Below are 22828 nucleotides of genomic sequence, written 5' to 3' on the forward strand. Positions count from 1 at the left end.
ATCAAAGTAACAACCTTCACTAGCAATTGGTATAATTTTCTTCTTATTTACTTTGTTTAATCAATAGTTTACATTTCAATTTGTCTTTTATCATTGTTGAAATTTATACCATGTCTTCTACTTTGATTACTTGTCTTTCTCCAATTATTCGCATGTATCATTTGAATATGTGTGAGTAAAAATTAAATCCTCCTAGGGTTTAGGGGGAGTCTAAATGGGATTAATGGGTACGATTGGATGATTAATATTTGGGTTCATGGTGAATTGTTTAGCCTTCTTATGCATGCGTACAAGGTGTTTGATGAATTGTATGAGTGAAAGCACTTGCCTTTCTTCATTATTTGCTTAATTCCCCTATACATGAAAGTTTATAGAGGGTCTTGTTGTATGTTTAGGAGAAGAATTGATGCTTAATGAAAGTTAGGTGTCATCTGTAAGGTTTGGAAAAGATTGTTTGTATTGATGATAATTACAAGGGTTACAACCTAGCTTATATACTATTACAAAGATTGAATAACAAGAAAGCTATGAACATATTTACCTAAATACAAAGGTCTAAAATACGGAAATAACATGAATTAGGAAAACGAGAATATTAACAAAAGTTTACATAATGTAATTAGGAAATATTCTTAACACACTCCCGCAAGATGGACGATCTGAAGGCGAGGCCAATCTTGGAAAGCAAAGAAACAAACCGAGAGCGAGGAAGAGGTTTAGTAAGGGCATCAGCGAGTTGATCGTCACCAGAAATGTGTTGAACACGAAGCAATCCCTGTTGAACTTGTTCGCGGACGAAATGAAAAGCAAGAGCAAGATGTTTCATACGGGAATGAAAAACCGGGTTAGCAGCATAATGAGTAGCACTAAGGTTATCACAATAGATGACCGGTGGTAGAGACAGTGGAACATGAAGCTCAGTTAATAAGGACTGAAGCCAAATCAATTCAGCAGAGGTAGAGGCAACACCACGGAACTCGGCCTCAGTGAAGGACTGAGCCAACGCACGTTGTTTCTTAGAACCCCAAGACAAGGCATTGCGACCTAAGTAAGTGACAAAGCCGGTGGTGGAAACATATGAGACACGGTCACCAGCCCAGTCGGCATCATAGTAGGCGTGAAGACGAAGGGGAGAGCGACGATATGATTGTAAACCAACATTAGAGGTGCCATTGAGATAGCGAAGTAAGCGCTTGAGAGCACACCAATGAATATCAGTCGGATGTTGCATAAATTGAGCCAATTTGTTGACGACAAAGGAGATATCCGGACGCGTAAAAGATAGGTACTGAAGACTACCCAAGATAGCACGATAGTCGGTTATATTAGAAATATGAGGACTTCCATCGTGATGAAGGGAAGGGTGAACAGCCATAGGCGTGTTAGCCGGTTTAGCTTCGTGCATTTTGTGAGTGTGCAATAAGTCATGAATATATTTTGATTGTGTCAAAAGTAGACCATGGGGGTTGGGGGTGACTTCTATTCCTAGAAAATAAGACAAAGTGCCAAGGTCTTTAAGTGAAAACCGTGTGGCTAGTGAGGTAATGAAAGACGACACAATGGTCGGGTTAGAGCCAGTGACAATGATGTCATCGACATATACAAGTAAATAAAGGGTGTGCGACGGTGTCGTGCAAATAAATAAAGACGGGTCAACACGTGAGACTGTGAAGCCGGTGGCAAGAAGGTGAAGCTTCAGTGTCGTGTACCAAGCGCGTGGGGCCTGTTTAAGTCCGTAGATAGCCTTGGTGAGCTTACAAACATACGTGGGATGATCGGAGTTAGTGAAACCCGGTGGTTGAGACATATAAACGTCATCAGTGAGGGCACCTTGCAAGAAGGCGTCGTTATTTATATCAAGCTGGCGAAGGCACCAACCATTAACAAGAGCAAGCGAAAGTAGAGTACGAACCGTAGCAGGTTTTACCACAGGACTGAAGGTGTCAGAAAAATCGATCCCGGGTCGTTGAAGGAACCCCTTAGCAACAAGTCGAGCTTTGTATTTGTCAACGGAGTTGTCTGGGTTGTATTTAATACGGTAAATCCATTTACATCCAATGACATTGTACGATGGGTTAGGTGGAACAAGGGTCCAAGTTTGGTTGTTTTGTAAAGCATCATGCTCGGCAATCATTGCCGCTCGCCATTTAGGGTCAATTAAGGCTTGTTTGGTGGTGTGAGGAAGATTAGACGGTGGTAAGACAATAGCGAGTTTAGTATACTTGGGATTTGGTTTGCGAATATTATTCGCCAGACGGGTAGTAACACGTGGGGGTGGGGGTGGGGGTGGGGGTGGGGGTGGGGGTGGAGGAGGAGGGGAAGGAGACGGTTGAGCTGTGGATGAGGGGGCGGACTGGGTAGACGTGGTGGGTGAGGAAACAGGGGAGCTGGTGGGTTGAGTGACAGGGGAGGCAGGGGGGTTTTGGCAGCATGTCGAGGTGAAAGGGGTGGTGTTGAGGAGGGAGAGTTTACTGGTGGGGTGTTGGGGCCAGCGGAGGGAGGTGGTAAAGCTTCATGGAGCCAGTGAGGGGAGACAGTAGAGGGCGTAGGGGACGTAGAGGAGGCGAGCTGTGGGTACGAGAAGCTTGACTCGACAAATTTAACATGGCGCGAAACATACACTTTGTGGGAGGTGGGGTCAAGACAGTAAAAGGCTGATTGGGTGGGTGAGTAACCGACAAACACACAAGGTTTGGAGCGGGGTTCAAGTTTGTGAGTGGTGTAAGGACGAAGCCACGGGTAGCATAGACAACCGAAGCTACGTAGTTTGGCATAATTCGGGTGATGGCCGAATAGTTTGAAATAGGGTGTAGAGTTTTGTAAGGTGGAGGTAGGAAGTCGATTAATTAGATAAGTAGTTGTGGAAAAGGCATGGGGCCAGAACGTGTCTGGCAGTTGATGTAACACCCCCATACTCCAAGTGCCTTACCAGGACCACTAAGGTATAAGGATGCTACCATCTCGGTTACCCGAGGCAATGATAATCAAATAGACAATAACGAAACATACTTAAAAGTAAATAATGTTTAAAGTGATTACATACCAACTCCAAAAAAAAGAAATACAAGACTCTCAGACGGTCTACTGCTAAAACTATCAAAGCTATAAAACACCGTCTGACACAGCGGAAGACTTCTAATTGCCATGTGATGACTCATCCCAGCTATCTCATACGCGTCATATCATACCTGATCAATACTGCTCACCACCCCCGAATGGATCACCACAGTTTTTAAAACATTAAACGGGGTCAGTACTAATCACACAATTTATATAACCAACAACACAGTAAACAAGCAGCTCAAACGGTCACACACACACACAATCACGCCCACTCCAATCAATCTCCCCGTCACACGATCGTCCACCTTTGGACCCCGACCACGCCGATGGGGACCGCAGCCGTACCCACCAAATCCCCGCTCATCATACCGAGCGATAACCTTGTCCCATTAATGTGCACATCCCCTCCCGTGGCGGGTTCCACGGAGGGCGAAACTAGGGCGTGAAGCCACTCCCGCAAGTGACTACACTCAGCCGAGAACGCATCTCGAGAACCAGAGACAAACAATCACAACCATCAAACAGCAATCAACCAACAACCGTCACAATACAAATACGATAATAATCAACAATCGCAACACACCACCAACACATTATGGGACTAATACTGAGTAGGGAAACCCTACTTGGAACAAAGAACACAATCGATTTGGTCTCAACAAATTTTGTATCAAAATTCCTCTTCTACGAATCCTCCTCCTAACATATAATCACATAATTACTAACAATCACAAAACTAACACAAATCCCCAATTTCCAAAATTAGAGTTTAACAAGACTTAATTAAATATCACAAATTCGGTACGTAGATCTTACCCTCGACGCAAGGATCACACAGATGTAAAGAACAACAGGATCCGACACTTCTAGCTCCGGGATTTGCTAATAATGCAGCGAGGATGATTCAACGTAACTTCTAATCTTCTCTTGAAGGTTTTTAGATTGTAAAAGTGTTTTGAGAAAAGTGACGAAAGCCTTATATATCATTCCCGCATTATTAATAAAACCCGTCACAACATTACCCGTAAACCGGGCTACTCGATCGAGTAGCTGAGGTACTCGATCGAGTGCCCCCTTACTCGATCGAGTATCAAGGTTACTCGATCGAGTACCCAACAGGTCAGAAACTATTTTTAAAATGCAACACACCCTTACTCGACAGAGTAAGGCCTACTCGATAGAGTACCCAGAGACTCATAAAACCGTAGTATTACAGTCTTCCCTCCTTAAAAAGAACTTCGTCCCCGAAGTTCAACCCATACCCAAAAACAAACATACTAACTCGATCAAGACACAACAACCAACTAAGAACTCAAAACAAAACCCCAACCGACCAAACATGAACTCGTAACCCCAACTCCACCAACTATTCCTACTTCCACAACATGTCTCACGATATCGTACCAACTCCGTTATATCTCTCTCGATCCTAACTCCATACACTACCAACACAAACGCTGCTAGCTCCGTAAAATATCATCCACTAGATAATCCAATATCAAGATACTCATAACATCAAACGGAATGTTACAGTTGAGCATGACTAAGTAAGGCTAGGCCGGTTTCGACTATGTGGCGATGACGACGCTCGGCAAACCCGTTTAATTCGGGGGTGTGTGGAGGAGTGGTGAGATGGCTAATGTCGTGATCACTAAGGGTGTGTGCCATCTTAATATATTCGCCTCCATTATCAGAAAAAATTTGTTTTATGGGTCGATTAAAGAACTTCTCTACGAGCTTTTGAAAACGAATGAAAACTGTAGTAGGATCGGACTTTAATTTTAAAGGATATAACCAAATATAATGCGTAAAATGATCAACGAAAATTATATAATATTTGAAATTATCATAAGAAATAATAGGTGAGGACCATACATCGGTAAAAAGTAAATCTAGCGGTGCTTGAGAAACCATTGTTGAAGTCGAAAATTCTAACTTATGACTCTTGTGTATAGAGCTAGAGTTACAAAAATTAAGAGGACTAGGAACTTTTATTGAAATTTGAGAAAGTAAATAATTAAGTATTTTTGCCGATGGATGTCCAAGACGATGATGCCACCCATAGTCTTTGAAGAGACGGCTAGTGTATGCGGTAGGTTGAGAAGGATGCCATTCATAGACTCCACCATTAGACGTTCCGCGCAAAAGAGTCCGATGAGTTTGAAGATCCTGTATAGAAAACGAATTTTGTGAGAATTCAAAATAAGCATTGTTATCAAGACAAAATTGAGACACGGATAAAATATTGCGTGAAATAAGAGGAACAAATAAGACTTTGTTAAAGACAAGAGGCGAATTGGATGGCAAAGTGACAGTGAACGAACCTTGTTTGGTAATTTGGAGTGCGGAGCCATCACCGATGATAAGTTCATCGCTTCCATCATATGGTGAGTGGAGTGCGAGGTTTTCAAGGTCGTTAGTTATGTGATGAGTAGCCCCGCTGTCGACAAGCCATGGACGAGGGACAGAGGAGGACAGGTTTTGTGTGGTGGCGGTATTGGCCTGTGGTGGGTTACGGTTTTGACGGGCAGAGGTAAAGGCATTGGAGGATGGAAACACTACATTGGGATAGTCTCGTTTGAACTTATAGCAACTCGAGATGACATGGCCAATAGCACGACAATATTGGCATTTGCCTTTGAAGGGGGCAGGGGTATAGGATTCGTTTGAGGGTGATGAGGGTGGAGGCGAGGCAGAGGTGGATGGACGGTAGTTGTTGGGTGTATAGGGACGGGTTGTGGCACGGTGAACCTGAGCAGGATGAGCGGAAGCAGGGAACGGGGCAGGCTGGGTCCGTTGTTTTTGGGTAAGATCAAAATTGATGAGTTTCTCATGAAGGGCATCAAAGGAAATTGAGTCGTCACGGGCATTAATGGCATCGATGATAGGTTTATAGGTTGCGTAGTCGAGACCACAAATTACTTCAGCAATGATATCATCACTATCCATTGGTTTTCCTAAGATAGCTAATTTGTCGGTGCAAGATTTGATGGAGTGCATATAGTCGGTGACGGTTTGGGTAGTCTCTTTAGTGATGGATTTGAGACGGTATTTAACTTGGAGAATGTGGCCACGAGTTGATTTGGCATAGGTATTGGTAAGGATGGTCCATACGTCATGCGAGGTTGGAGAACGCATAACGAGGGCATGGGTTTCGGGACTGAGGGTGCCTAATAGGGCGCCTTTGATTAATTGGTCTTGGCGTACCCAAGTGTGGTACGCAGGGTTGGGGGTGATTGCGGTTTTGGCTGTTTCTGTGGATGTGGTCAGTGTGTCGGGTGGGCAAGGGTGAGAGCCGTCAAGGTATTTGAGTAAGTCATACCCAACAAGAAAGGAGGCGACTTGGTCTTGCCATTGCATGAATGTCAATGGAGTAAGTTTATCAACCATGGAGAGGTTGATAAGGTAGAGTGGGACACTCGGTTCATTGGTGTTGACAATGGTGTTGCTCGACATGGCAGAGGTTAGAACGAGACAGGTTGTTATTGTATTAGGATCGGAAGGCGATTGATACCATGTAAGGTTTGGAAAAGATTGTTTGTATTGATGATAATTACAAGGGTTACAACCTAGCTTATATACTATTACAAAGATTGAATAACAAGAAAGCTATGAACATATTTACCTAAATACAAAGGTCTAAAATACGGAAATAACATGAATTAGGAAAACGAGAATATTAACAAAAGTTTACATAATGTAATTAGGAAATATTCTTAACATCATCTTTAGGAAGGTCAAGACATTGATTGTTTTCCTAGGCTAATCCTCACCTTCAACCCATTAAATCACCATGTTTATCCTTACCCCATTTAGATGAACCCAAAAGCCCTAGTCTTTAAATTAATCGTTTACACTTCATCTTAATTGTTTGTCTTAATTTACATTTAGTTGTTTAAGTTTGAATCAATTCCCTTCATTTTTCCGACTAAACTAGACTCGTGTTAAGCTAAGTAGAAACCCCACCATCTTCGCGGTTCAACCCCGATTTATACTACTAAATTGGGTTTACAAATTTCGTTGGTGATAAGAAACTACGACACTCTATACAACATATTTCTTAATCATCTCGTTAAAACCTTTTTTCCTTTTTTTCACAAAAACAATCCAAACCTCACAAAATGTCAAACCTTAGAACCTTACCCTGGAAGAACAATTAAACGCTGCCAAGCAACAACTTGTAGAGATAGAAAGCTCGAAAGAAAAAATGGCTCAGACTGAGGCTGAAGTTTAAAATCTAAAAGAATCTTTATTTGACACAACAAAGATATTTACATTTGGGAGGGTGCGAAAAATAGTGTTATCAACCGAGATATTAGAGAGAGCAGAGAAAGATAGGAGGGTAAACATTGAAAAGATTACGTCAAATTTTGAGCGGTATTTGGACAACATGATGACATATAACACCTGTCGAAAAACAAATGCAAATGTCTTTGAGCGTTCTTACACCAAACACAGTTATCCTGATACATTTATAACTAACAAAATCTCAGAAATACAAAATGAACTGGAAATGAAGAATAACCAAAAACTCATTCATCTATAATGACATACTCCGTATAACACTTACCGAAAAACAAATACAAACGTCTTTTAGCGTTAAAGAGATCAAAATGTTATCCCGTCGCTTAACTAAGTAAATCTCGCGAATACGAATGGATAGAGATGAAAAAACAACCGAAAACTCATACCTCGACATCCATAGTTACCAATTCGACACGCACACAAAATTGAATAATTTGATAGTCCAAATATTTGCACATTTAGAGTGTGAGATATTGCGATGAGATTTAATCAAATTTCCCCAAATAAAGAACACAACCCTAGCCTCCCACTTGTGTTTTCACATCCAAACTCCCAAACTCCCCCGTTACTCATTTCTCTCTCTATCTCCTTCCTTACCTTGTTCACTTTTTACTCCGGCCAAACCTCACCATCGCCACCGCCCTTCACCGTTCGCCGGCGATCTTTTCACGCTCCGACCTCCGTATCTTCGGTACGTCTTTCATCTTTCTTTTTAATTTCATTCATCCATATTTATTTTAGCTGTTGAAATTTCTGGGTATATAATTGATTTAGTTAAAATTGGTTTTCTAGATCTAAATTTGCCGAAATTATCAGCTTTAGTTGGCATTGAATTGTTAATTGAAGTCGAAGATGGTAGGAGGAAGAAAAGAAGAAGGGGGTTTTACAATCAACAACTCGAATGTATTTGCAGCATTAGATACCCTTAAGAAAAAGAAGAACAAAGATAAGAAGAGTGGTAGTAGTAATAAGGTTTCGTTGTCGAAAACTAAGGACCTTGACCCTCCTGTGTTTTGGCAACCTGCCCCTTTAAAGGCTACTTCTTGGGGTGATGTTGATGAGGATGATGATGATGATTATTATGCCACCGCTGTTCCGCTTTCTTCTGCTTGGGCTCCTACTCCTTCTCAGCTTTCCAAAGACCCTCCTCCTGAGGTCTGCTTTTGTAACTTCATTCTCGTCTCCATCTACCAACTTCTCGTATATCATTATGTTTTTGTATTGGTTACATGGTAATTGAGGCTGCAAGTATCATGTAGTCGTCGCCATTTGAATGTATGAATTTATCTTCATTGATTAGGATGAAAACTTGGCAGTGTGATGTTGATAAATTGAAATGTCCTGAGTATTGGGAATTTGCATTCTAGGTCAACTTAATGATGCTTTGAAACAAATCTCACCATGGGAAGGCACCCAACTCGTTTTGCTTTTGTGGTTTAGAAGTGTGAGGACGTATCCCAGTTGGCTGAATGACTGTTCGCTTGTAGCAGTACCGTTAAGCTACTTTTTCTCTTTTCTTTCAGTATTTTGCCAGTTCTCTTGAGGAGAGGAATGTCTCTAGTGCCATTATTTCCTGATACCACGTTGTCCTTCCATATTCCCTTATTCAAGTTGCTTGCAGAAATTTTGGTCATAGTGCTGATAGATAGATGCTGACTGTTTTTTGATTTAGGTGTATTCTAGTCTCGTAGGAGTTGACTACTCTGCAAGGTAAGTAATTAACTGATTATTTCTCTTCAACATATCAGGAGAGTGAAAGTGAAGATGATATGCTTGACCTAGGAGATGAAGAGGTTGAGGAAGACCATGAGCATGAAACTGAGCCTCCTGCACGCCCTGAACCAGTTCTCAAGAAAGCTCCTGAAACTCCCGCTCCACCCAAAGAACCCGAGAGACAACTCTCAAAGAAGGAAAGGAAGAAGAAGGAGCTTGCAGAGCTAGAAGCCCTTCTTGCTGATTTTGGAGTATCGAATGACAACAGTGAAGGTATATACTTGCTCTCTTGTAATTTCTTAGGTCAGAAAAGAGTTCCTTGGGCATGCTCTGGTGCAAGGTTTAGTGAGCATTAGTCAAAACTCGTAACTGACCCTTATGTGGCACATCCAGCGAGGACTGCTCTATTCAATTCCATACACACCATTTCCCTTTTACAAGTTTGCCAATGCACAAATTGGAACTTAAATATCTTGAATTTTACGTTGTAAAAAAATATAAAAGTTTGATGTTCTTATTGTGCTTATAAATGCGAATTAAACAAAATCCCTCATGACTTTATTTTCTCTTATATATTTCTCAGAATATTTAAGATTCCCTTCATTAATGAATAGTGTCAAAAAATGAAATGGCGTGTTTGGTTTTGAATGGAGGGAGTACAAAATAATATATATTTTTTTCTAAAACGGTGCTTCTCATGTGCATGAGGCATGCTCCTTAGCCTTGCACCTTAGGCGTTATTGCCATGGGCCCTTGCTGCGCCGGTGTGCCATATGCCTTTCAGAATTAAGTTGTCAACCTTCCAAAGGCTTTATGCGTTGTAAATTGATATTCATTCCTCTACATCGAGTTTGATTGAATCACGTTTATATGCACTGGAACTCCATACTAGGCTATGTTTCTTCGACTCAACTTCGAGTAATGGATGTGACTCGATGTGCCTTTCAGAATTAAGTTGTAAACCTTCCAAAGGCTTTATGTGTTGTAAAGTGATATTCATTCCTCTATATCGAGTTTGATTGAATCACGTTTACATGGACTGGAACGCCATACTAGGCTATGACGCATTGACACTATGTTTCTTTGACTCAACTTCGCGTAACGGATGTGACATGGTATGGGATTGCCCGTTGGTGAGGGTATTTTGCGAAGAAGTTTCCAAAAATTTTGCTAATATGAAGTATCTTCAATCTATGTACTCGTCTAGATACTATTTTTCCCTGTTCCTGATAAATCGACTAATTAAACTCATGCTTTTATAATCAATTCGATCCCCGGGTTCGATCAGGGGCAAATGCCTACGCAAAGATCGCTTGGATTTTATATAGGGTCGCTTGGATCCAAGTGTCATGTCGGTCATCATAGTCAACCCACGAGACACAACTGTAGTGATGTGTCGATAGTTAATAGTTATACTTTTGCCTGTTTTTGATGTTGTGCCACCCAAGCTCAAGATACAATGGAGTGCCATTAACTCTAGAATACTTTCTGTAGGCGCTGCAAAAGAGAAGAAAACAGATGAGCAAAACAAAGTACGAGAGACCGACAATGGAGATAAGAATGACGGCATGCCAGTTGAGTCTAAAAGTGCTAAGAAGAAGAAAAAGAAGGACAAGACTTCCAAAGAAGCCAAAGAAAGTCAAGAGCAGCCCAACAGCTCTGAGGTGGGTTCTGATCAAATCGAGTCATCAGCTGGAAAAGAGCCGGCCGATGAGGATGCATCCTCAGTTGACGTGAAAGAGCGCCTAAAGAAGCTGGCGGCATCAAAGAAGAAGAAATCGAGCAAAGAGATGGACGGCGCTTCAAAGGCAGCTGCTTTGGAAGCCGCTGCACGAAATGCGAGGCTTGCTGCTGCGAAAAAGAAAGAGAAGAATCATTACAACCAGCAACCTGTCAGGTAGAACCATGATTCTTTGTTTGTAAACAGGTGATGAAGTAAATTCCATTTACGTCCTTCACTGCTGGTGCAAAAATAAACATGGGGTGTGCTGTTTTTGGATAGAGATGCCCATTTACTTCTGGATGTTTTTTTAGTCAGGAAATTTGTCCATTTTTGGTATCTCGGATTTTTTTTACTGTTGGTCATATACACTCTGATAGAACTCAAGAAGTATCATTATCGAATTGTTTATTGTGAGAAATTTTACTCAGTTGTGCCTGTTTTTTGAAGTAGCTTGAAAGTTTTTTTCATTCCTCACGTTTCATCTCAAATTAAGGATGATAATGGGTTTGTCATGCTTAGGGCTTGCTTGGATTGAGGGTAAAAGAGAGGGAATGATATGTAAGGGGTGTTTTCCATGTTTGGTATGAGAGTAATTACTCACCTTCCGAATCTATTGCCTTCATGAAGGGGTAATACATTACCCACCCTCCCCCCTCGGTAATGAATAAGGAGTAAAACATCTACTCAGTAATCATTACCTATATGCCAAACCTATCTCCAAGGAACTCATTAGCCAAGTAATTAACTTCTCCAGTAATTATCACCCAATTAAAATTTACCCCTTGATTATTCCGTGGATTTCAGGCAAGCCCTTAGGAGTGATAACAAGCCAAGCTGAGCAAGAGCCTATGGTTGTTCGGCTTGAGGTCGTCAAGCTCGAGCTTGACATGGTAGGTGGGGCTCTTGCTTGTCTTGTGGCTCGAGTTGAACTCAATTCATTCAAGCAAGCCAAAAATGCTTATAGTAGGGGTTGAAATCTGGTCATTTGCTTGGAATAAGAAGTCAGAACCAACACCTTGATGCAAAGTTTTGCAGCGGAATAAAAATGATATGAAACGGAAAAAAAAATATTATATACGTCAAAACTCAAATTTTTTTTTGACATTATATGTAATTTTTTTGAATTATAATGTATTTTTTCGAGTTTAATGTTTAAATAAATGAATTCAAAAACTTTATAATAAAATTTATAATTTTTAAAACAAAACTCAAAAATTTTATTTTAATGCTTAAAAACTATATCATCTAACATCAGATGTATAGTTCACTTGTATTATATACTCCCTCCGTTTCGGTTATTTATTTACCTTTGATTTTAACATAAAAATTAAGGAGAGCGGAGGGGGCCATTTGATGGTGGTGTTGTTGAGTGACAAGTAGACAATAGGTTATGTGGATGATTAACTTACCTTCAAAAATACAGTTAGTCTTGCTGAAGACGGGTTGGAGCAAGTGACGGTCACTCACAAAACGAATAGGGGGGACAAGGTGGGGGCACCCCCATGTGCTTCCCTCTCTCCTCTATATGGGTCATTTGTGAGAGGAAATGGTATCCGTCACTCCAAAGTGACGAATACGTGCCGTCTTCATTTTGTGTCAAAAATATTTCCAATATCGAATGATAAAGAAATCACTAAGACACTAATTAATGAAATAGGTAAAGTAAGTTGTGATTCTTTAAAGTTGGCATTATTTGATCTGCGAATCACGGGGTGGAAACATCAATAGAGGGCCTTGCTATTTTATTTGTTGGCAAAAAGGAACAAGTGTTTTGCACCCGTGATCTCTCTTCTGTCTAGGTGTGTCTTTATTTTCAAACGCTATACAATGACATGTCTCAATTAACACCATCTTGTGACTCTCATACTAATCCATCTAAAAATTACAAATGTATGATTGATTATACGCTTACATAAACAAGTAGATGTCCGAAAATGGTATAGGGCTTGCCTTCATCGATATATAGTACCCAGTTGCCGTATCACCCTCTCGCGTTCTTTATTCAGATTTCATCAATTTAGTAGACTTATACAATGTATGTGAGATGATGGTAGTATGGTACCGAACTAGGTACTACTGATGATATTATTTCTTTACCTAATTTAAAACTACGTAATACAAAACATATACGCATAAAAGTCTTTATCTTAACATCATATAATGATCTAGAGTATTGTTGGATAGTACCCAATTGTCGTATCACCCTCACATTCTTTAATTTGTAAAGATTTGATCATTTTAGTTGGCATATGCTACTATGATGTATGTGAGATGGTGATACACTGATACCCAAGGTCGGTATCACTGATGGCATGGCACCAATTCTTTTACCTAAGTCGATACTAATATAATATAGAACACGTTATATATCTTCAGAGAGCTATTTTAATTTTAAATTAATTCGAAAAATGATCAAAAATGACATTTGAATTCCTGAAGTGACCACCATCACAAATGCTGTTATATGATTAGGGAAAACAATGCATGGACACAACCATTAAGAAATTAATTATCTGACGCATGTTACAACAAAGAAGCTTAAGATTAGCTAACAATAATTAATTATAAGCCTACAACGAGTTCCTCTTCTGATGCACATCCGTCACAAGCTTGCGATGGGTTAAATACTACTTATATAGTAGATAAGACAAAACAAATTGCTACTCATGTAATCTGCTTTTATCTTATCTGTTTACATAGGTAATACTTGACCCGTCACAAGCTTGCTACGGATATGCCCGTTACAACTTACAAATGAGAATTTGTGATAAGCACATAGCCAAATTCTCCTACCAAATAGCCACAAGTACATAAACATTTTTGACATAAAAATGCAATTAGGAAAAACATAAATCAAGATGGAAACATTTGTAGTTTTTATGGAGCCAAGTAGCTGTTCTTGCATTCCACAGAGCAAGAGTTTACACATCCTTCTACTTCCTTTCCTCCTGCATTAGATATTGCATGTTAATAAGAACAAGAGTTAGCTTAAGTGGTAAGAGCTGTCTTACTCCAACTGTAATTAAGGCTGGGTGTTGGATTTTTACTCACGACATAGTGTACGTACCTGGATGGTGGAGGGTGCTAATGTTGGTGCAATGAGAAGAAGCACAACCAAGGTTACAAAAATGGAAGGAAGTAACAAAAGTAGTGTTGGTAGGAATAATACAATCCCTAAGACACTCAAATGCACAATAAGAAAGTGTGTGTGTTGGTTGAATAGCACAAAGAATATAGCATGGGATATAACACTCTTGGAATGTTGTACCATTTGAATGAAATATCATTATGCTAAAACACATGACCATTATTAACAAACTTAACCTCTTCTTTGTGCTTTCTTCCATCTTTTTTCTACTCTTTTGAGCAAATAAAACAAGGCTAGCTAGCTAGTTTGGGTTTTGAGGCACATATATATGTAGAGGATGGAGTGGGCTTATTGGGTGAAGGATCATATATAACAAAGTGTTATATATAACCATGGTTGACCTATTTTGGTTCTCGTCTCTTAAACTAATGGTTAGAGTTTGATTTTCGACTTTTTCAATAGGGGATATAACACTTTAGGAGTAAAACTTGGGTCTGGACTGAACTCGAACCGAATTCTTTTAGCCTTTTAGGTCCGGTCCTCGGTCCTTGGCTTTTGAAATTCCGGTCTTTCGTCCGGTCCAAGCCGGTTATTTTAGATCCGGACAAATGGACCGCAATATATGACTTTCACGTCTATTTATTGAAACTTTGTAAATGAATCGAATATTTTACGCTAAAATGTTATTATAAACTCAATTATAGCAATTAATTAAATTAAACAATAGTTCAAATACCTATTTTTATTTGATTTAATGAATTTAAAATTCAATAATCATACATAAATACCAACAAATCGTACTTTTCGGTCCATTTTGGCCAAAAATCAAACCGAAGAGGACCGAAAATTTCAGGTTCGGCCCGGTCCAGGACCAAAACTTCTAGGTCTGGACTTCAATCCACTAAATTTATTTTTTCAGTCTGCCCGGTCCGGTTAAGTCCGGTCCGTGGACCGATCCTCGGCCCTAATATTGTCCAGCCAGGCTAGCACTCCTATAACTCTCAAGGCATCACATGAAGACAAATCTAATTTGATGTCAAAGCTCTGGTGCAGAGAATGATGTACAATAGTAGTGTCATACATAAGCTTGCTTCTCCAAATGGATATTAATACATCATCCATGTGAAAATTGATGATGTGGTGTTTGATTATTTCCCTTCCAAAATCTCAACTACTTACCAGGTGCCTCAAGAAAATCTCATTATGACACCTTACTGAGTACACAAACATGATCAATGATGACTATGCCTGGCCGCGCCAATACATACAGAGCAGAGAGTCCGGTTTATAAGTCCAAGGACGTTTCATCCAAAACCAACACGAATCAAACAAATAAACATAGACTTTACTCCACCATGCCGGCCTCAGAGGAGCGTCAAAACTTGCACCGGCATGGTGGATTAACAAAGATTAAGGCGAACAACACAAATAATAGGCACACAACAAATTACATATAACTAGTACTATATTCATTTTAATAATAATAAGTCCAGATGGGAGGCTTATACATCAACTCCTTTCAAGATGGTTAAACCAAAAACCAAGGAACCTAAAAAAAACTTCCTTTTTTTTGCCAGAAGATTGGCTGCTACCTTTAGTCGCCGAATATTGGCAGAAATAACAAGCTATTGAGCTTTTATATCTGAGATTATAGTTATTGAAGAAACAAAACCGGGTCAATTTAGGGTCCATAAGTCACTAGAACCATGACCGATGATTTCAAGTTTCAACGATGCAGTTTTACTAATATACCCAGCAATGATCATCCTAGGCTGCTAATACATACTGTATATAAAAGGCACAGCTCTTTATTATCAGATGATCACGGTATTTAGCAATTGATTTCATTTCATCAATCATGGTAATAATGACTTCATGGTAAGCAATAATAGTCTTCACTTGCTTTATATAGCGGCAAATATACTCTTCTCAAAATTGTTATCACCATTCTCAGACTTGGAAGCATTGTTAGTCGAATTCTCGTGTTCCTCTTCGATTGAAATCTCCTCCAAGCGACATTCGCAGCTGCAGAATGCTTTCTCACCTCTGCAAAATGGTCATAACAATCAATCAAACTTACGAAAGGAGGAAAATGTAGCAAATAACGACAGATAGAGCAAAACAGGAAGCTTAATATGACTTGGTACAAGAATTTGTCGAGTAAATGGGTCTGGGCTAACCTATACATGTATATATCTTTTCCCGCTTCCAGCTTCTTCTTGCAGTGGTAGCAGTAGCTCAAGAAATCAGTAGTTGGATATGGTGATGGTGGTGCTAATATCTGGCAGTATTTTTCCGAACAAATCAGTGCAGCCTCCGAGCTCTCAGTTTTCTTAGCCACCTCAACTCCACTTGGGTGACATTCTAAAACTAGATCACCGAAAATATGAGTGGTTTTGGGGACAGGACCGCGTGAAATTACACATGTATAATCCTCTGAGAGTTCAATCTCTTCGGGTGACAGAGTCCGAGCTATATTCCCAGAGCCAATTAAATCAGAAGTAGAAACCCCAGGAATACTTTCTTTCTCAAAACGAGAATACGGGGTCCTTAAATTGAGTTTACGAGTTCCCAGCCTATAAAATTCCAATCCTACCCTCTTAGAATCCAAAGAAAAAGACTGGATCATCTCAGAAGGGTCAGTTTCTAAAGGATCTCCTCCAATCTCAAATAAAACATCAGAGCTACCCTTTTGAAGATTAGAAGACCTCAGTTTGGTATTGGGAAAAATGGGATAGTTTTTGGGCATGGACTTAGGTGACCCACGAAAATCGTCACACCTAGGTGAATTAGGTCCTTTGCTCCTAATCTGTAAGCCTATCAGAATAGTCTTACTATTAGACAAAGGGATGGGTTTCTCAGGGAGATTCCTACCATCATCACAATCATCAAGAGAATCCACAATACTACCAAGTCCTACCTTATTACAATCCCAACTCTTTTGATTCCCCTCAACAGACGGTTTCGGAAACCTAAATGAGTTGCTCAAATTAGAAAAGAGCTTAAAATCAAGAGGGGAAGTAGGACTCCTAACTGAGTCACATTCTGAGGAAGACATAGGATTCAACCCAACAAACAGACCAGGTACATTAAAAAAAGCATTGGTCTTTTGCCTTTGCCCTAAAACAACATCAGACTGTAAACGGGTTTCGCTATCGGATCCACCATCAGGTGTTTTATGACCCATTTGTTGATCTTTCTGAGCTGATCTTGTCCTCTTCCTTAACATTTTCAAAAACTCCTCTTACCTGCAATGCATCAAACATACCACAATACTTAAAAATTAAAATCATTAACTAATTGACCCAGATCATCAAATACCACAAGCTTATTATTCAGTAAATGCCAAATTAATTGCATGAACAGTAAAAGCTCATTTTACAAACAATTGAAGAAGTACATGCCAATCTTTATTTTTTTTGGTCTAACGAAGCGCGCCCTTAGTCGCATTTACAATAAAGAAGTACATGCAAATCTGAAACTTGATATTCACCTCAATGTATCAGAAATTTAAGTCAAAAACTAATTAAATGTCAGGAAATTATACCAAGATTGGTAAATTTCCTCAATTGATTTTCAGATGACAAAAAAATCAGACAAATTCAATGAAGGAGAAGAACATCAACATCAACATCAGCCAACAACAACAACAACAGCAACTTGAAAACAAAGCAAACAACACAAATTACTCAAGAATCAAAACAAAAAACCAAATGGGTATACAAAAATGAAGGTAAAATAGCATAAAATTAGTAAAAAAGGTAAAGATTAGAGCTAAAAAGAAGAACAAACCTTGGAAAATGACTAGATGATAATGGTATGTTGATGAAGGAAAATGAAAAAGAGAGAAGACATAAAAATAAAACCCAAGAAAGAAATAAAAAAAGGAAAAAGGGAAGAAGTGAGTGATAATTATTTCTGACAAGGTCTCTATCACACTAATAATAATGAGGAAAAAGAGAGGACTTGCAGGAGAAATTAAGTAAAAGAAGAGAAAATAATAATAAAAGGTAAAAAAAAAAGGGAAAAGAAAGAAAGAAGCAGTAAAAACTTGTCTTGTATTGTACTACTACTACTCTATCTCTCTCTTTCTCACTGTTAAATGCATCAAAATCAGCTAGCAGTCGATGTTAAATAAAATAAGTGAGGAGAGAACTTGTCAAATACTCCCCCTCCGGATTATTTATTGTCCTATTTCAGTTTAAAGATGTTTCGGTTAATTGTTGTTCTTTCGATTTAAGAAATACATATGATGAGTAATAATTGAATTAGGTCCACTTTTTATCTAATAATTGACTTTCTCCTCTTTTTTTTGGTTTTATGTCAAAAATCAAAGGATAATTTGACCAGGACGGAGGGAGTATCGAGGACTCATTGTCAAAAACAAAAAAAAGAAAGTGGAAAATGAATTCCCGTTTAGTATTGGATATCGGTCTTAAACTTAGAAAAAACTATACGTTTAGTCTTGAGTAGTATCATTTTGATTTGTTTTCAGCTTAAAACATATATATCCGTTTTAAGAGGGCTAAACTGGAAAAATAAAATAAAAAATCCTTCAGCTTCTTTATTGTTTTTATTTAGGGGTCTATAGTCTTTACCGTATGCATATAAATTAATATAGAGTTAATTTTGAACAAGACTGTTGTATGACTGTCTATCACACGACATATTTGTATATTACGTATGCGTAAATATTAACTAAGGTTTATAATATGGATTAAGCATAATCGGTCCGTAGGGCATGCAATTAGGCCGAGAACCGAGTTTCAACAACGGGAAGGCCGAAGGGTCTCAAAGTCGGAACTCCATTAAAAAAATATAGTTTATTGGGGTGAAGTTGGCTTTCTGGAAGTTCTTATACTCAGATAAAACCTAATAGTAATACAAAATGTGTTACTCCCTATCATCCAAATCATAGGTAACATGGATCCACTTTCCTCTCATCACAAAAAATGGATTTATGTTAATTTTGATCTGGATGGGAGGGAGTATATATTATCGACCAGAATTTCATACCATCTCCATGCAATAGTCATGATTAGTTTTAAAAGAAAATTCTTAATTGAATTATTTTTTTTTAAAGAAAATTTACTTTGTTTTTTTGATCATTTATATATTGGAGTCATCGGTCCTTAATTTTTAAAAGAAAATTCTTAATTGAATTACTCACGATTCAAAAAAATCTCAGATGATTATATTTGTTATATATTAAAAAATAAAAATTATATTAGAATTCTCTTCACTCATGAATAGTGTCGAAAAGTAAATATAAAGAAATGGGTAAGACGGATAGAGTATTATCTCTCCTACACATCATTATCCAATACTTAAAGTTGTGATTGTTAGATCATTTCGAAATAAGATCTAGACCGTTGAAAGAAAATGAAAAGGAAAAGAAATGAAAATGATCTAAATTGCAAAACCAAAAAAAAAAGGTGATGAAAAAAGTGTGATTATTCCATTATTCTACTACTCGTAATATTATTTAAGTATAAAAAATATACTAGGAAGAACGTAGTCAATGGACGGTAGGATACTTTATTTATCGTACTGCCTTCAAATTGATTATTATTGTAACAACACTAAGAAAAGTACTCGTACTCCATACTCACACGCCAAATTCTCATTTGTGACGGAAAATATATGTTATAAGCTCATTATGATTTTATGAGTCAAATAAAATTTACATGGGTAGTCCATATTCCCTATACACTTTATTTTCAGTTAATAGATCATACAACCAATTATACCCAGTTGTATGCTCTAGAACCTGAGCTATATAATAAAGTTTTCGAGTTTTGTTTTAAAGAAGTCGAGCTATACCATAAAATTTCTAAACTCACTCACTTAAACATAAAAAAACTTAACTTTAAGAAAGCTCAAAAAAATTACATATAAGCTCGATAAGATATAACTTGATTGTATGATGCTATTGTACCACTGGAGGTATAATGTTATTTGTGCTTTATTTTTGTCTTATTACCTATATGGGATCATATTTAAATATTTGACTGTTCAAAGCTCGGAACGGATATACGGATATACCTCTTACAAAGAAGACTTACCTACTTACACAAGTGAATTTATTATTATTAAAAGGTAAATTATAAAGTAACTTCTTCCTCTATGCCATTGCCATTTGCCACCTCACTTGAACAGCAAGGGATTCATTGTTCACTTTTTTGTGGCTTTTCCGCTTTAAGTAATTTCCCTTGTATCTTCCTCTGTTTTAAGATAAGTTTCACATTGGTGGATTTCATTTTCTTTGTAGCTTTTACTTCTTTTTTTTGTTGCAGGGGTAAAAATTGGGTTCCTTCTCGATGTTACTTCTCACCAATATTAGTTTCCATTAGTTTCTCTATTTATATTTTTAATATTTTTATCTACATTTGAAAATTCAGTGAATTTACTTAAGTGCACTGAAAAATTAGACTCCTTCCGTCCCGCTAGTTAGTTTACAATTATTTTATACACGATTATTAAGATAAAGAAATAAATAAATAAATAAATTTACAATTATTAAAAAAATTAAAAACAACTTGAAATAAGTAAGAAATGTAATGGTCTCCACTAGGGCTGATGATCCAATCGGCTTGTAGGGCGTCCGGATTCTCTTCATTTTCTCTAAAGAAATGGATCTCTATTTCTTATAAACGGTCTGGATCAAAGCTTGTGATGATCCAATGGTTATAATCCTTTCATAAAAATAAAGTTTTAATAAATGGAAAGAGAAAATATATAAAAATATGAGTATATTAGAGAGAAAATTGAGAGAAAGTAACGAAGATAATCCAAATTGCTCAAAACCAGCTCGGTCAGAGCTCGGTTAGAAATCAGTCAAAATTGATTCCGAACGATTTCGAGTCAAGGTGGACCAAATCGAGATGATTTCGAGCTTAGTAGAGCTCGGATCGGAAGCTCATTTAGACTCGTTTTATTTTTTATCATTATTTGATTTTGGCATTTTACAATTGTTTTTTATTCTTACTAAAATGATATTTTAGCATTTATGGTTATATTTTTATCATATTTGATAAGTATTTTATATTTGCATTTTTCTTAAAGAATATTTATTTTTAATTTGATTTAAAAGTTAAAAAAAGTAAAGAGAACAATAATTTAACAGAGCTCAAGCCAAACCCGAGCTTTTGATTTTTACGCTCTGAAAATTTCGAGCCGATTATTCCGAGCTCAATCTCAAGTTTCCGAGTTGAACCCAAACCCACCATAGCTCGAGCTCAATTCAACTCGGTTACAACCCAAGTCTCCACCCGCACGGGTTGTTTTATTTACTTGTTAAACTATTGATTGAAACAACCAAAAAAAGAAAAGTGAAACTATTGACCGGAATGACGGAATAATATAATAGTCCTTCCGTTCCGGTTATTTGTTTACCTTTGATTTTGGCATAAAGATTAAAGAAAGGGAAAATGGACCACTTATTGCGTTTGTTATTGGATGACAAGTGGACCATAATGGTTGTGTGATCAAATTACTCAACAAAAACTTTCCTAATATAGAAGGATATATACAAATTAACAAAACATCCTAAAATATAATAGGTAAATAAATAGGACAGGAGAAGTATTTCAATAAAAAGAGAGAGTACTAGCATTTGACATAGAAGTAGACAATTATAAAAAAAAAAATCAACTACTCCATTTGTTTCCATTTGTTTTCGTCATTTGTTTACTTTTAATTACCCTCACAAAGAATGAAAAATGCAAACAATCGATTTGACAAAGAGAGTATTTAAGAGTAATACATATCTTTGACGAAAATTTAAAGATTGAAAATATGTTAGAAAAATTAAGCAACTGAGAAATCTACGTAGGGTAAGATGTAAGAATCTGGTTGTAGGTTAAGAAGTAAACTATAGACTTAAAAAAACTAACCCGAACACGAATGGACTGACTTGAATAACATGATCCAACACTCGAACTTATGACTCGAACTCAAATAGACCGACCTAATATTATCCAACCGGAACGCTTATCAATAAATAACTTGATAATAGTTGATTCGAAAATGGCCCGCAGGCCGCACGGACCCAACCAAACCTGCCCACCCAACCTAACCTAAATTTTTATAAACCCAAAATTAATCTGACCGAATCCGATTCAATTAATCCATTTGCCAACTCTACTAAGAAGCACTCATAATGATTAATGAACAAAAGCAGAGTCCATTTTTAAAATAATGGTCAAAAATAAAATATTTATCATTTTGGGTCGGTTTTGAAAATATTTGTCAAAATGGTGTCGCGTGAGCCGGATTTTTTAAACGCAAAACACGCCATTTAGCGATGGTGGGTCTTCTAACTCATACACGCCACTGATAATGGCGTATTTAAAAAAAAAAAAAAGTTAAACACGTCGTTGGGGATGGCGTGTCTTTACCATCTCATGTTTCAGCCATTTGGAGTGTACTGTATACTCTAAATCTCCAATGAACAACCAATTATTTATTAATTCCAATTCTACCACGATTAAATAGAATATGGGATGACCTCAACACACGTCCTTGCTATTCCCCGATGGGTCGTGACTCGTCTCTCCGATGCCGCCACTCCTATCACTGGCGACTTGGCAGGGAAATTAGGGCTACTGTTGGGGAATCGGTACATAAGAAGAAATAGGCACCGGTTATGCCAGTGGTGGTGCGATTGACGATTTGCGGTGACGAAATCATCGAGGCTGCAACCGTGTGGATGGTTCTAAAGAGCTGGAGGTTGGGATATCTGGGGATGATGATTTAGAGAATAGAGAGAGAACTAAGAGGTTTTTTAAGGATGATGATTGTAGTTGGAATGAATGGAATCGTTTAGGATTTGCTAGCAAATTATGGGGTATTGGTTTGAGGAGATAGTTTTACTTTGAAAAGAATAGTATTTACTTCAATAAAGACGCCATTATTGGGACAAGTGAACTTGTTGT

The 22828-nt window shown here is 37.9% G+C and overlaps 2 protein-coding genes and 1 long non-coding RNA gene across 3 annotated transcripts; 1 reads left to right on the forward strand and 2 right to left on the reverse strand.

Moving 5' to 3' along the window:
* Window positions 1-7672: 7672 nt before the first annotated feature.
* On the forward strand, window positions 7673-11231 carry LOC141595956 (uncharacterized). The gene is made up of 4 exons (XM_074415921.1): window positions 7673-8059; window positions 8161-8523; window positions 9117-9354; window positions 10576-11231. The coding sequence occupies exons 2-4, from the start codon at window positions 8221-8223 to the stop codon at window positions 10980-10982; spliced, it is 948 nt and encodes a 315-aa protein (XP_074272022.1). The 5' UTR covers window positions 7673-8059; window positions 8161-8220; the 3' UTR covers window positions 10983-11231.
* Window positions 11232-15339: 4108 nt separating this feature from the next.
* Window positions 15340-17815, reverse strand: LOC141595947 (FCS-Like Zinc finger 10-like). Its single transcript, XM_074415910.1, has 3 exons — window positions 17685-17815; window positions 16073-17140; window positions 15340-15938 (listed from the first exon to the last, which is right to left on the reverse strand). Exons 2-3 carry the CDS (start codon window positions 17119-17121, stop codon window positions 15797-15799), a joined length of 1191 nt encoding a protein of 396 aa, XP_074272011.1. The 5' UTR covers window positions 17122-17140; window positions 17685-17815; the 3' UTR covers window positions 15340-15796.
* Window positions 17816-20308: 2493 nt separating this feature from the next.
* Window positions 20309-22758, reverse strand: LOC141595960 (uncharacterized). The gene is made up of 2 exons (XR_012522356.1): window positions 22292-22758; window positions 20309-20587 (listed from the first exon to the last, which is right to left on the reverse strand). It is a non-coding gene; the product is annotated as an uncharacterized LOC141595960 (long non-coding RNA).
* Window positions 22759-22828: the final 70 nt, after the last annotated feature.

Source organism: Silene latifolia, chromosome 1 (assembly GCF_048544455.1).
Source record: "Silene latifolia isolate original U9 population chromosome 1, ASM4854445v1, whole genome shotgun sequence".
In the NCBI taxonomy this organism is placed as follows: Eukaryota; Viridiplantae; Streptophyta; class Magnoliopsida; order Caryophyllales; family Caryophyllaceae; genus Silene; species Silene latifolia.